This window comes from Chanodichthys erythropterus, chromosome 21 (assembly GCF_024489055.1).
Source record: "Chanodichthys erythropterus isolate Z2021 chromosome 21, ASM2448905v1, whole genome shotgun sequence".
Classification (NCBI taxonomy): Eukaryota; Metazoa; Chordata; class Actinopteri; order Cypriniformes; family Xenocyprididae; genus Chanodichthys; species Chanodichthys erythropterus.
This window is the reverse complement of record NC_090241.1, coordinates 7,293,097-7,305,507: the sequence shown is the minus strand read 5'-3', so window position 1 is coordinate 7,305,507 and position 12,411 is coordinate 7,293,097. Positions and strand designations below refer to the sequence as shown.

General features: G+C 35.4%; 1 protein-coding gene across 1 annotated transcript; it reads left to right on the top strand.

The window, feature by feature from the left end:
- The first annotated feature begins 1,030 nt into the window (after positions 1-1,030).
- Positions 1,031-11,314, top strand: ccdc65 (coiled-coil domain containing 65). Its single transcript, XM_067374640.1, has 8 exons — positions 1,031-1,174; positions 3,527-3,694; positions 4,032-4,201; positions 7,108-7,246; positions 9,065-9,262; positions 9,396-9,608; positions 10,713-10,865; positions 10,961-11,314. Exons 1-8 carry the CDS (start codon positions 1,031-1,033, stop codon positions 11,252-11,254), a joined length of 1,479 nt encoding a protein of 492 aa, XP_067230741.1. The 3' UTR covers positions 11,255-11,314.
- The last annotated feature ends 1,097 nt before the right edge of the window (positions 11,315-12,411 follow it).

Genomic DNA, 12,411 nt, shown 5'->3' with positions numbered 1-12,411 from the left:
GTAGCCTACAAACAATCTGCAAAACATTCTACAAAAGAAGTTAAATAAAAAAGTTAAATAAAAAATAATAAGGAATGTAGGCCTATGTAGTAGGCTAATGTATTAATTAATTGTATGGATTAATTAATTCTATTATGTTGTAAAAATTGTAAATAGGCCTATTACAATATAATAACAACATACATTCTACTTAAATTACCACAAAATACAAACTATTAAATAAAAATATTATTGAAAAATAGTTTATTAATAGCATTTATTACATTGATTTTGATATATATATATATATATATATATATATATATATATATATATATATATATATATATATATATATATATATATATATATATATATATATATTACATTTGGAATCCTTCATTGACTTTATCCAGTGTCAGAACGGTATCAACTGTCTGTGGTGTGAAAGATACGCGCGCACTACTGGAAAAATGTGGTAGTGCAGTCGCCTTTATCGGGTGGTTGCTAGGAAACGGTCAACAGAAACGCGTCAGAGGCGGAAGACGATAAAACATCAGAGGGTAAGACGATAAGAAATAATGCTAGTAGCCCTAAAATATTTTTATTTTTACCAACCAGAATTGTAAATATTAAAAATTGATACGTTTTGTGTATCTTTTTCCATTTCTAACACTTACTGCATGGAAAATGTTTAACGAAGGTCGGCATGGAAAAACAGCGTGTGTTTTAATATTTTCAACATCTTGTTCTTTAATTAGCCTGAATGAAGATTAGTACAAACACCTATCTATCTATCTATCTATCTATCTATCTATCTATCTATCTATCTATCTATCTATCTATCTATCTATCTATCTATCTATCTATCTATCTATCTATCTATCTATCTATCTATCTATCTATCTATCTTATGGCCAAAAAGAGAATGTTTTTTTAATATAGTAAATTGTTTTTAATTTGGTGTGTTGACAAGCCAGTTCTGATTTTGTGTAATAAAATGCATCTTTTGAGGACTTTTGAATCTGTGATCCACAGAAATTCAGCAAACATGTCTAAAAAAGCAGGGAAGAAAGGAGGTGGAAAACATGCCGGGATGACAGAGGAGGAGAAACTTCTGTACCTGCAGCACAAGGCTCAAGCTGAGGAGGAGATTGCCAAGAGAAAAGAGGACATGCTTACCCAGTTCCTCAAGGTGTGACAAACAGTGATTGAGAAGCTGACAACAAATAACATATCAAATATCTATGAGCTGAAGTAAATATTTTAGATTTAGAAATCGTTGAGTCATGTCGTTTATTTGTATGCCGCTTTTCACAGTACACATCGTTTCAAAGCAGATTGACACAAAAATAAAATTTCTGTCAGTAATGACTCACCCTCATGTCGTTCCAAACCCGTAAGACCTTAGTTCATCTTCAGAACACAAATTAAGATATTTTTGATGAAATCCGAGAGGTATCTAAACCACACATAGGGAATGTTATTACCACTTTCAAGGCCCAGAAAAGTAGAAAAGACATTGTTAAAATAGTCCATGTGTCTACAGTGGTTCAACCTTAATGTTACGAAGCGATAAGAATACTTTTAGTGCGCAAAAATAAAACAAAAATAGCGACTTTATTCAACAATACCATCACTTCGGTGTCAAAAAAATTGTGTATTCAGCAGAGTGGTCCAAGACCTTAGGACTTTTGTCACACTTGAACTTGTAATACACACACACACACACACAAATGTATGTGGTTGAAATTTAAAAAAGTAACAAATCCTTTCCTCGCGGGTCAGTATGGAAATATAAAAGAACAAACAAACATACAAATGAAGGCATGAGACTATAGAACATCCCCAATGCAGAACACACTCACATGCACACACACACACACGTACACACACACACCTAGGAATTTCCATTAAATTAACAAGAGGTCATATAATGGGGCAGTTTTTTTTTTTTCTCCAATTTTTTTAAAATAAAAATCAATCAGTCACAATGCAGACTGCACACAGATATGAAGTGGTTAGATTTGAACACATTTAGAATGCAGAACATTCCCCACCCCACACAAATGCTAAAATAAATGGTGAAATTATAACAGCATTTCTTGAAGATGTAACAGCATTTTTTTTTTTTTTTTTTTTACTCTGAATTGAAATCAGCATTTCCAAATAAGTATTTTTCTAGGTTTTACTTGTTTTCCACTGATGTTCACCTTACTAACCTGAATTATTACAATATCTGACACTTCAGTACATACATAAAAAAAGGTAAAAATTACAACTAAAAATGCTAAAACTTTAACAAATGTAATTTTATAATGTCTAAATAAATACCTGAATGCATACTAAAGAAGAAATCTGAATGAAACTGTCTTTTGGACTCAGGGGAAGAGCTCATTTGCTCCATATAGAGCTATACGGCCATCTAGTGGCAAGAGTCATGAAATATCATGTTATATTATTTTTTTTCCACATGAGTTCGTTAGAGACACCCAATGTGAGATATTTTGAGCTGAACTTACAGAGTTATGATTTTTATTTTATTTTTTTTAAGTTGAAAGAATGTGCTTAAATTATTATTTATTTATAATTTATTGATAAACGTAGTAATTTAAAAGTAAAAAGAAAAATCTTCAAAAAATAAATAATAATAAATAAATATAATTTTAGGGCTTTGGGTCATTTTGACCGTGAGGGACGGATTTGTTACAATTTGCGAGGAGAGGATGAGGGTTAATATATTATTTAATAAATATAGCTACATGAAAGATTTAGTAAAATATTTTAAGTAAAATTCACAGGCCTTTGGTTTGCCCTAAAATCTCATTTTGTAAATTAAATTTTATGCATAAAATATTTATCTATGAATACATATTTATGCATAAAATCATCAAAAAAGGTGGTTTTATTATTTATTTTTATTATTATTTGTGTTGACGGTTTTTGGTGTATTGCATAATAATCAGGAGTTTTTTTCTTTTTTTTCAAAACATTTATTTACTTAGAACTTATTACAGTTTTTTAGAATCTCTAAAGGACACATTTCTGTCCTCTTTTGCACTGATGGTAATGAAACTGAACTAACTACTGACTAACACCTGTGTAGGTGTTCAGCTACAACTAATTGTTTTGATTGTATTTCATTTTTTAGATTCTGAATGTATTTCAGTATGGCATTCCTGTAGAAATGTAGCAAATTACTGTCTTGTTCATTTTTGCATCATGCTAGGTTTTGAACTTAAACTGAACAGTTTTGAATAGAGTATAAACATGCAAATTGGCCTGTAGGTATATAGAGTTTTGATGGTGTTTGCGTTTAATTGAGAAAAGAATTCATGTAATTTGAAAGATATGATCATCGAATGCTTTTTGTGCCAGAGCAGTGATACGTAAATGATCCAAAGTTTAGACCGCTGTTGTTCTCGCTGCTTAGTGCATACTGTGTGAAGAGTTTTGAAAAAGTGGCCTAAGTATTGAGAAATGGGTCCTGGCGATCTTAAAAATCTCAGACAATGGAGTTCTGCACCAGAATTGATTTGTTTTTTAGGATAAACTGCAGAAAGAGGAGAGGAACACCATTCTGAATCTCCACAAGCTGCGGCAGCAGTGGCGTGCTGTTTTAACACAGACCAAGACAGCAGAGCTACGCAATGACATGTCAGTGCTCAGCCAGAGCTTTGAGAGAGTCCTCGACTACAAAGACAACATCATTAAGGTGACTATATATAAAATATATAGACTTAACTCTCACTTTTAAATTCAATAGCTTTCATTACAGTGTCTGGGAGTAACAAACACATGTCTATGTGTGTGTTCCTGGTAAATCCTACATAATGGGGACAAAGTGGGTCCCCATAACGTAGGGTTTACCAGGACCACACACACACAGCTTATAAATCATACCAAGTTATGTTTTTTGAAAATGTAAAGGTGCAAAGTTTTCTGTGATGGGTTGGTTTAGGGGTAGGATATACAGTTTATACAGTATAAAAATGTCAATGGAATGTTCCCATAAAACATGAAAACCCAACTTGTGTGTGTGTGTTTTACAGAGTTTGGTGGTTGATCTGTCTGAGAGGGAGCAACAGTCAGAGCTGGCGCGCAGTTCTCATCTGCAGAACGTGGACTGTCTGCTAGAGCTTCATAGGAGTCGGCTGGCAGATCTAGAGCTCAGCTTCAACACCAGTCTTGAAGAACTTAGCTCAGAGTATAATACTGAGAGGTAAATAAAATGGTATACCAGACTTTTTAGAAATATACTGGTCAAGCTCAGGCAATTTTGAATTATATCCTGATTATTTATGCAATGACAAGAAGGTTAGGTAACACTTTATTTCGTTAGTCTGCTTTAGACATTCTACTAACTATGCATGTAAGTAGCTTTGCAACTACATTACTATCAGTCATTAGAGTATTAGTAGAATTTCTGCTTAATATCTGCTAACACTTTATTTTGATGCTCCCCAAGCAACATTCTAGTCAAGTCAAGTCAAGTCAAGTCAAATTTATTTATATAGCGCTTTTACAATTGGTAATTGTTCAAAGCAGCTTTACATATTAGAAGCACAGAAAAAGGGAAGTGGTTAAAAATAAGCTGTACAACCAAGCGTGGTAATATGTAACATATACAAGATGGTGCTACATTAAGCCAATGTCGGCTGACTCCCAGGGGTGGAAAAAAACCCCTAGGAGAAAAACCCAGCGTGCTAGCACTGGGAAAAAAGTCCTTGGAGGGAAAAAACCTCTTGGAAGATATATATATAATATATGTAAATGGATATGGAGATCAAAATCTGAATTATACATTTTTATTATAGAGATTAAAAATAGATTATATATAAATACATGTAAGCGGATACGGGGATCAAAAATCTGAATTATAGATGCAGCCAGAATTGGGTCTGTAGGCCCATTGTCTCCTGGGCTACGTTGTAGTCAGGTCCAGATGCAGGTTCTCCATCTGATCTGGATACGGCCTGAATCCAGCACCCGGCAATCCTCAGGATAAGCAGAGAGACAGATATTAGCGTAGATGCCATTCTTATTTCTGATGTACAGGTATATCTAGTGTTATAGGAAATGTTCTCGGTTCCAGCCGACCTAAATATTGCAGCGTAACAATCCTTTAACGGATTTGAAAAATGTTAATGTATTGATAATGTGTTATGTGTATGCAAGAGCAAAGAGATGTGTTTTTAGTCTAGATTTAAACTGACAGAGTGTGTCTGTGTCCCAAACAATGCTAGGAAGATTGTTCCAGAGTTTAGGTGCTAAATAGGAAAATGATCTGCCGCCTTCAGTTGATTTTGATATTCTGGGTATTATCAACTGGCCTGAATTCTGAGATCGCAATAAATGTGAAGGACTATAATGCATTAAGAGCTCACTTAGGTACTGGGGAGCTAAACCATTTAGAGCTTTATAAGTAAGTAGCAAGATTTTAAAATCTATACGATGTTTAATAGGGAGCCAATGTAATGTTGACAGAACTGGGCTAATATGGTCATACTTTCTGGTTCTAGTAAGAACTCTAGCTGCCGCATTTTGGACCAACTGTAGTTTGTTTAAAAGCCGAGCAGAACAACCACCCAGTAGAGCGTTACAATAATCTAGTCTTGAGGTCATGAATGCATGAACCAACTGTTCCGCATTTGTCATTGAGAGCATATGCCGTAATTTAGATATATTTTTTAGATGGAAGAAGGCGGTTTTACAGATACTAGAAACATGACTTTCAAATGAAAGATTGGTATCAAAGAGCACACCCAGGTTTCTAACTGAGGATGAAGATTTGATGGAGCACCCGTTAAGTATTAGAAAGTATTCAAGGTTTTTTCGTGAGGAAGTTTTTGGTCCAAAGATTAGGATATCATGTTTTTAATTTTCTCTCTAATATTATCAGTCTTGCAAGTAAAGAAGTTCATAAAGTCATTACTGCTGTGCTCTATGGAAACGTCAGCAGTTGAATCTCTGTTTCTAGTTAATTTAGCCACTGTGTCAAATAAATAACTAGGATTATGTTTGTTTTCTATTAAGAGATTTGAAAAATAAGTAGATCTAGCATTTCTTATAGCCGTTCTGTACTCAATCATTTTTTCTTTCCACGAAAGGCGAAAAACTTCTAGTTTTGTTTTCTTCCAACTACGTTCAGCTTTTCTAACAGCTCATTTTAGAGCCCGAGTGTGCTCATCATACCACGGCGTTGGATTAGTTTCCTTAATCTTCTTTAGACGTAAAGGAGCGACTGCATCTAATGTGCTGGAAAAGAGAGAGCCAATAGTTTCTGTTGCAGCATCGAGTTCTTCTAAGTTGTCAGGTATACTAAGGCGATGAAACTGCTCGGGGAGATTATTTATAAAGCAATCTTTAGTGGTAGACGTGATGGTTCTACAATATTTATGGCTGGGTGGTGGTTTTGCAGCCTTGGCTAATTGTATTATACACGAGACTAGATAATGATCTGATATATCATCGCTCTGCTGTAGAATTTCAACAGCATCAATATCAATTCCATGCGACAGTATTAGATCTAGGGTATGATTACGACAATGAGTGGGTCCTGACACGTGTTGTCTAACTCCAATAGAGTTTAAAATATCTGCAAATGCCAATCCAAATTCTAATGACTGTATATAACTTTGCAAGTACATGTCAACTTATTCTACTAACCCAAACCCTAACACCTAACCTTAAAGTCTACTAATACTCTGATGAGAGATAATTGACATGTAGTTGCAAATTAATTAGAGTTAGAATGTTTAAAGTGGACTACATTAAGTTTAACCAAAGGTTAACAACAGGATGGAACCTAGGTCTAAAAGCTATTTCAGCTTTGTAGTAGAATTTGTATATTTTCTAATTATCTATTAAAATATTATCATAAGGATTTATGGAATTTAATGCTAGAAACTACAGTAATACCACAAAACATCACCAAATTCACAAGATCATTAGGCTACTAATAATGATGTTTATGCTGTTGTTTTCCCACTAAAAATTATGTCATGAACTGGATTTCACAAAAAAGTAATATTTTATATAATAAGACACATATGGGGACATGAAAATGCACTGAAAAGGAATGAGCCAATGTAGCATCATCTCTATGTTATTTCTTTTAAATTCCAGGGAACAAATTCTTTCACAGCACCAGCAGGAGAGTATGAATTTGGAGAATGTGATGTTTTCCATGGAAAAGCACTACGCTGATCTTGACAATGAGGCTAAACGTGACCACGAGAGCACTGGCAATCAAATTATAAAACAGGTACTGCTTTTATATTTATTCATTTGGCAGATGCTGTTATCCAAACTGACTTACAAATGAGGAACATCACAAACAATTTGTCATATTACCAGCAATATTCAAAAGCTTAGTAAAAACTAGATTAATTCAACAAGCTAGAGCAGAGGTGAAATAAGGGTGCGTTCACACTTATAGTTCGGTTCGTTTGGTTCATTTGGTCCGGACCAAAGAAGAAAAAAAAAACATTTAGTCCTGGTCCGGTTAGCGTTCACATTGGCAATTTTATCACCGAACCAAAAGATACCGAACCTTAAGGCATAGGGATACATTCACAACGTGATTGATCGGATTTTATGACGTATCGCCAATTTTGAGACGGAACTTACCGAACATCCAAAACAATGCTGTTTTCTGAGGTAAATGCGCTCGTTGTGTGTGCGTAGCGGTGCGTAGCCTGCATGTGATGGTATTTTGGCCAGCTGGGAACTCGTGAAGAGCTTATAAAATGTGTAAAGTAGTCAAAACAACGGCGGGAATCCATCCGTCACACACACAAATGATCTGCTGCTTGGAGACGCGCGTCTGATGCCTGTCATGGGCAAACTCGTGTCTATAACGAGAAAAACCGACATGCGTGAGGATTCTGTCCTTTTAGGGTCTCGTCTTCCTGTTTTTGGTTCGGTTACATGTCTTTGGTCCGTGTTGCGTTCATATATCATTCGAACCGCACCAGAGTTCGTTTGGAAGTGGACCGAGACCCATCTTTTCAGCGGTCTCAGTCCGCTTGTTTGGTGCGCACCAGGGTTCGGATGGCAGCGTTCACATATGTTCAAATGAACCGCACTAACCGAGCAATCGCACAAGGGTTCGTTTTAATCGAACCAAACATGGTAAGTGTGAACGCACCCTAAGAAAGAAGAAAACTGAATTTTTTAAAAAATATATATATATAATAAGAGTTAGAGTAAGTGTCTTGGTTTACAAAATCATAATTATTGCATTAACCTAAAATGTATGCAGTGCTATACAAATATAAAAAGATGTACTCATGGATTACAAAAATACAGATTACACAAATATATGTATATATGTGTAAACTACCAATCAAAAGTTTAGAATCATATTTTCTTTATATTTTTAACAGAATCCTTTATGATCACCAAACCTGCATTTATTTGATCAAAAATAAAAACAGTGATATTGTGCAATATTAATACATTTTTATTGTATTCATATTTTAATATAATTTAGAATGTGCATCATTACTGCAGTGTTCAGTGTGTCACATGGTCCTTCAGAAATCATTCTAATATGCTGATAACATTCCTTATTATTATCCATGTTGAAAACAGCTGTGCTGCTTAGTATTTTTTGTGGAAACTATGACATATTTTCTTTTAGGATTTTTTAAGTTATATTTTTGGCCTTTTCATGGCTTTATTGAATAGGACAGTACAGACGAGACAGGAAAGCATGGGGTGGAGAGAGGGGAAAAGATCTGCAAAGGACCTCGAGTCGGGAATTGAACTCGGGTAACCGGAGGCGTGCTGCCCACAAGGCTATCGGCGCCAACTATTTCAGGATTCTTTGATAAATATAAAGTAAAAAAAAAAACAGCATTTATTTGATATATAAAGGGGGGAGAGGGTGTGATGTTATGCATTAGAAGTAAGGGGGCACAGCGACCACGGTAGCCGGGCGCTGGCGCTGTGGTATGGTCACTACAACAGATGGATGCTGTGCTAATTAGGTTTTGAAAATGTGCTTGGACAAAAGGTTGTTAGCAATTGAAAAAAAAAACTGTAATGTAATAATAAGTTATTGGTTTTGTTTCTGCAGAACAAAGAGGAAAAGCAAGCAGTGAAAGATCAGATGGAAGGGGTGTTGGAAAAACTGTGGCGAGACATGCAGGTGGTTTTACACGAATATAATGTGTCCACCAAAGACAAAATCATCGCAGCTGACTCTCTGCATGTCAAGGATAAACAAAGTGCTAAAGAGATTGACGCACATAAGAAGCACATTCAGAAGCTGCAGGTCAGACAAAAATCCAGTGTGGTATCTGTTTTTTGGAGACTACTTTGGATAAGCTTTTTTTCTTCGAATTGTGATATTTCATCATTTTGATGATTTTATTGTAATTTAAAATGTTAAAAAAAAACTTTTGCAGGAGTCCATCTCTGCTCTGCGCTGTCAGCTGAGCTCTAGTCAAACCGGAGAAACAGTTCTGCAGCTTCGTTCAGACCGTGATGAGCTCGCCCAGGAAGTTCAACATCTCAGAGTCCAGCTCGGTGCGGCCCAAACGATTCGGAGAAAGCAGCTCACTAAACTTACCATTCAAAGCAACAATGCTGCTAAGAAACTACAGGAGACTGTAGCACTGGTAAATTTAATACACCCACATTTATTGTTTACATATTTCCACACCACCAAACACATATTGTTCTTATTTTTCCAAACAACTGCTTTATCCCTTCAAGTAATGGTCGCTGTGATTTTGCCAAGTAAGACGTTCCTGGAACAACATCTTGCGTTGATCCTGAAGCAAAATTCCTGTCCAAAAACATTGTCCTAACCCTATTCATACCCCTAAACCTAACTTCAGAGGGACGTTATCCCTCAATTCTCATTTGTTGATTGGAATGTTGTTCCAAGATCAGCAAGGATGTTGATCCAGGAACATGGTCTACCTGATATGCAATTTTGGATTGCTTACCATTTTTTAGCTTACACACAAAATCCTTACTTGTCACACAATTACTGAAACCTGACACTCAAACACCAGAACCACACACCAAATCTGCAAAACCATACACTAGTTTTCAATTTCATACACTTTATGCAAAACACAACACGCAATTCTCTATGTAACACACAAAAATCTAACAGGAAGTATCTTGATTTCCTTTTTCAAACACAACTATTGTTTATGTCCAACTACACATGGCTGATGTATTTCTTTTCTTTCGTATTGTGTAATACTGTATTCACAACCACAGTAAAAAACAGTAAAAAAATAAAAATAAAAAATTGGGGTTTCAATCTTTCATGTTTACCGTGAATTTTTCAACATCTCTCTGCCTATCTACAAAACCTTACAATGTATATAGTATCCAATCATGTGCTCAGAATCATGGACATACCTGATTAGCAGGTTGAATATTGGCAATATATTTAAAAACATAATTTCCTGCTACATGCAAAATCATATCAGAACACTGAATGCATTTTAATGATACATTTAAGCATTTTTATTCATAAAAGATTCAACTTTATTAGTTAATATCTCAGTCAAGCTGAACAGGGAGAAACTGTCTTGTATCATTAGCAGGCCAGATTAGTAGACCAGAATTATTTTCTTCTTGCAACAGGGATCCATTTTGAAAATGTATTGGAAGAGGAGATTATATGTAATTCTGGAATTAAATAAATACATTTTAGCAATACTCCCAACATCTAATCAGTCAAAATTTTGTCTCTTCCATAGGGGGAAAGGTTGGTGCGTCTCTCTGAGGTGTGTAGTAAGATGGAGACAGAGCATGAGAAGGTGCGGCCCTTCTACAAATCATCACTGAATGAAGAAGAGCTGAATCAGGAGAGAGCCTATGCCATGGAATCACCGACTGAGAAACTCGCTCAGGTTTATTTTCCATTATTCTTATAATTGGTTAAATTCAGTATATCATTTGTGTTGTCTTTTGACTTTCCTCCCCTTGTCCTGTCCTCTGTCCACAGCTAATACATGACTATTCTCCTCTTGGGAAGTTCTGGCAACGTTACAACAAGGTTCAGCTTGACCGTTTGTGTCTGAAGCGAGAGAAAATGCTTCTGTTACAGGAGAATGAACGACTGAGGATATATCTGAAGCAGTACCTGGATGAAGTTTCGGTTTCTGATGAGAGTTTTCAGCAGAAAAAGCTTCTGGTGGTGTCATCTCCAACTCTACAGGCCTCCGCTGCCACCGAAAGACGTGATCAAAAGCGCTATGTGGTCCAAGAAGCAGCAAATATTGTGCAGAAACAGCTTTAAGGAATACATGTGAAACATGTAATGCAAAAGTGTGTTTCTGGAAGCAATTAAAATGTTTTATGCCTGGCATTCAATCGGGCAGCCTGTTTATTGCAATGATCTCAGTATTTTATATTAAATTTAACCTAGATAAGGTTTGTCCAAGAAGTTGCTAGATTTTAAAAAAGTCTCAAAAGAGGTGGTGAAGACACAAAATCTAGTGACAAAATCCCTGAATTGGCAACACTGCTTACAGCCTTTTCTTAAAGGGTTAGTTCACCCAAAAATGAAAATTCTGTCATTTATTACTCACCCTCATGCCGTTCCACACCTGTAAGACCTTCATTAATCTTAAGAACACAAATTAAGATATTTTAGTTGAAATCCGATAGCTCCATAAGGCCTCCATAGGGAGCAATGTCATTTCCTCTCTCAAGATCCATAAAGGTACTAAAAACATATTAAAATCGTACAGTGTACAGTGGTTCAATATTAATATTATAGAGCGACGAGAATATTTTTGGAGCGCCAAAAAAACAAAAACAAAAAGAAGTGTCCATTGCTCCCTATGGAGGCCTCACGGAGCTATCGGATTTCAACTGAAATATCTTAATTTGTGTTCTGAAGATTAACGAATGTCTTACGGGTGTGGAACAACATGAGGGTAAGTAATAAATGACAGAATTTTCACTTTTGGGTGAACTAACTCTTTAAAACTATATCAACTCTATATCAATAACGTAGATGTGACGGTTCTAGAGCAAAAAGTTCATTGCCTCAAGATGGCGCCAAATCATCGAAGATTATCAAGCAAAGAACAACAAATGAAGTATGGATTTTGTGCCCTGAAAATCCAATATTGAAAGTGCTGTATGAAGATTTGCTGCAACAAAGTCTACTACTAAGGGTTTGTCTGCACTTTTCAATCTGCTTAACGATGCTGACCTGGAGCAAATGTTATATTTTACTTGTACTCACATGCTAATGAAAGATGCTAATCACAAATTTGCATGAGAGACTTGAAGCATCTACATTTGTTGCTGTGTAGACGAACCAAACATTCTCTCAACAAAAATCCTATTTATACATCAGGAAAACATATTAAAATACATATTAAAATGTAAGGTAAGTTGATTAAGTTGAAAATAGACTCTTTTATTATTATTATTATAGTTATT

Coding starts and splice junctions, on each gene's coding strand:
- ccdc65 (XM_067374640.1), top strand. CDS start 1,031: ATGTCTAAAAAAGCAGGGAAGAAAGGAGGTGGAAAACATGCCGGGATG. Junction 1,175..3,526: donor TGCTTACCCAGTTCCTCAAG/GTGTGACAAACA, acceptor TTTGTTTTTTAG/GATAAACTGCAGAAAGAGGA. Junction 4,202..7,107: donor TCAGAGTATAATACTGAGAG/GTAAATAAAATG, acceptor TTTAAATTCCAG/GGAACAAATTCTTTCACAGC.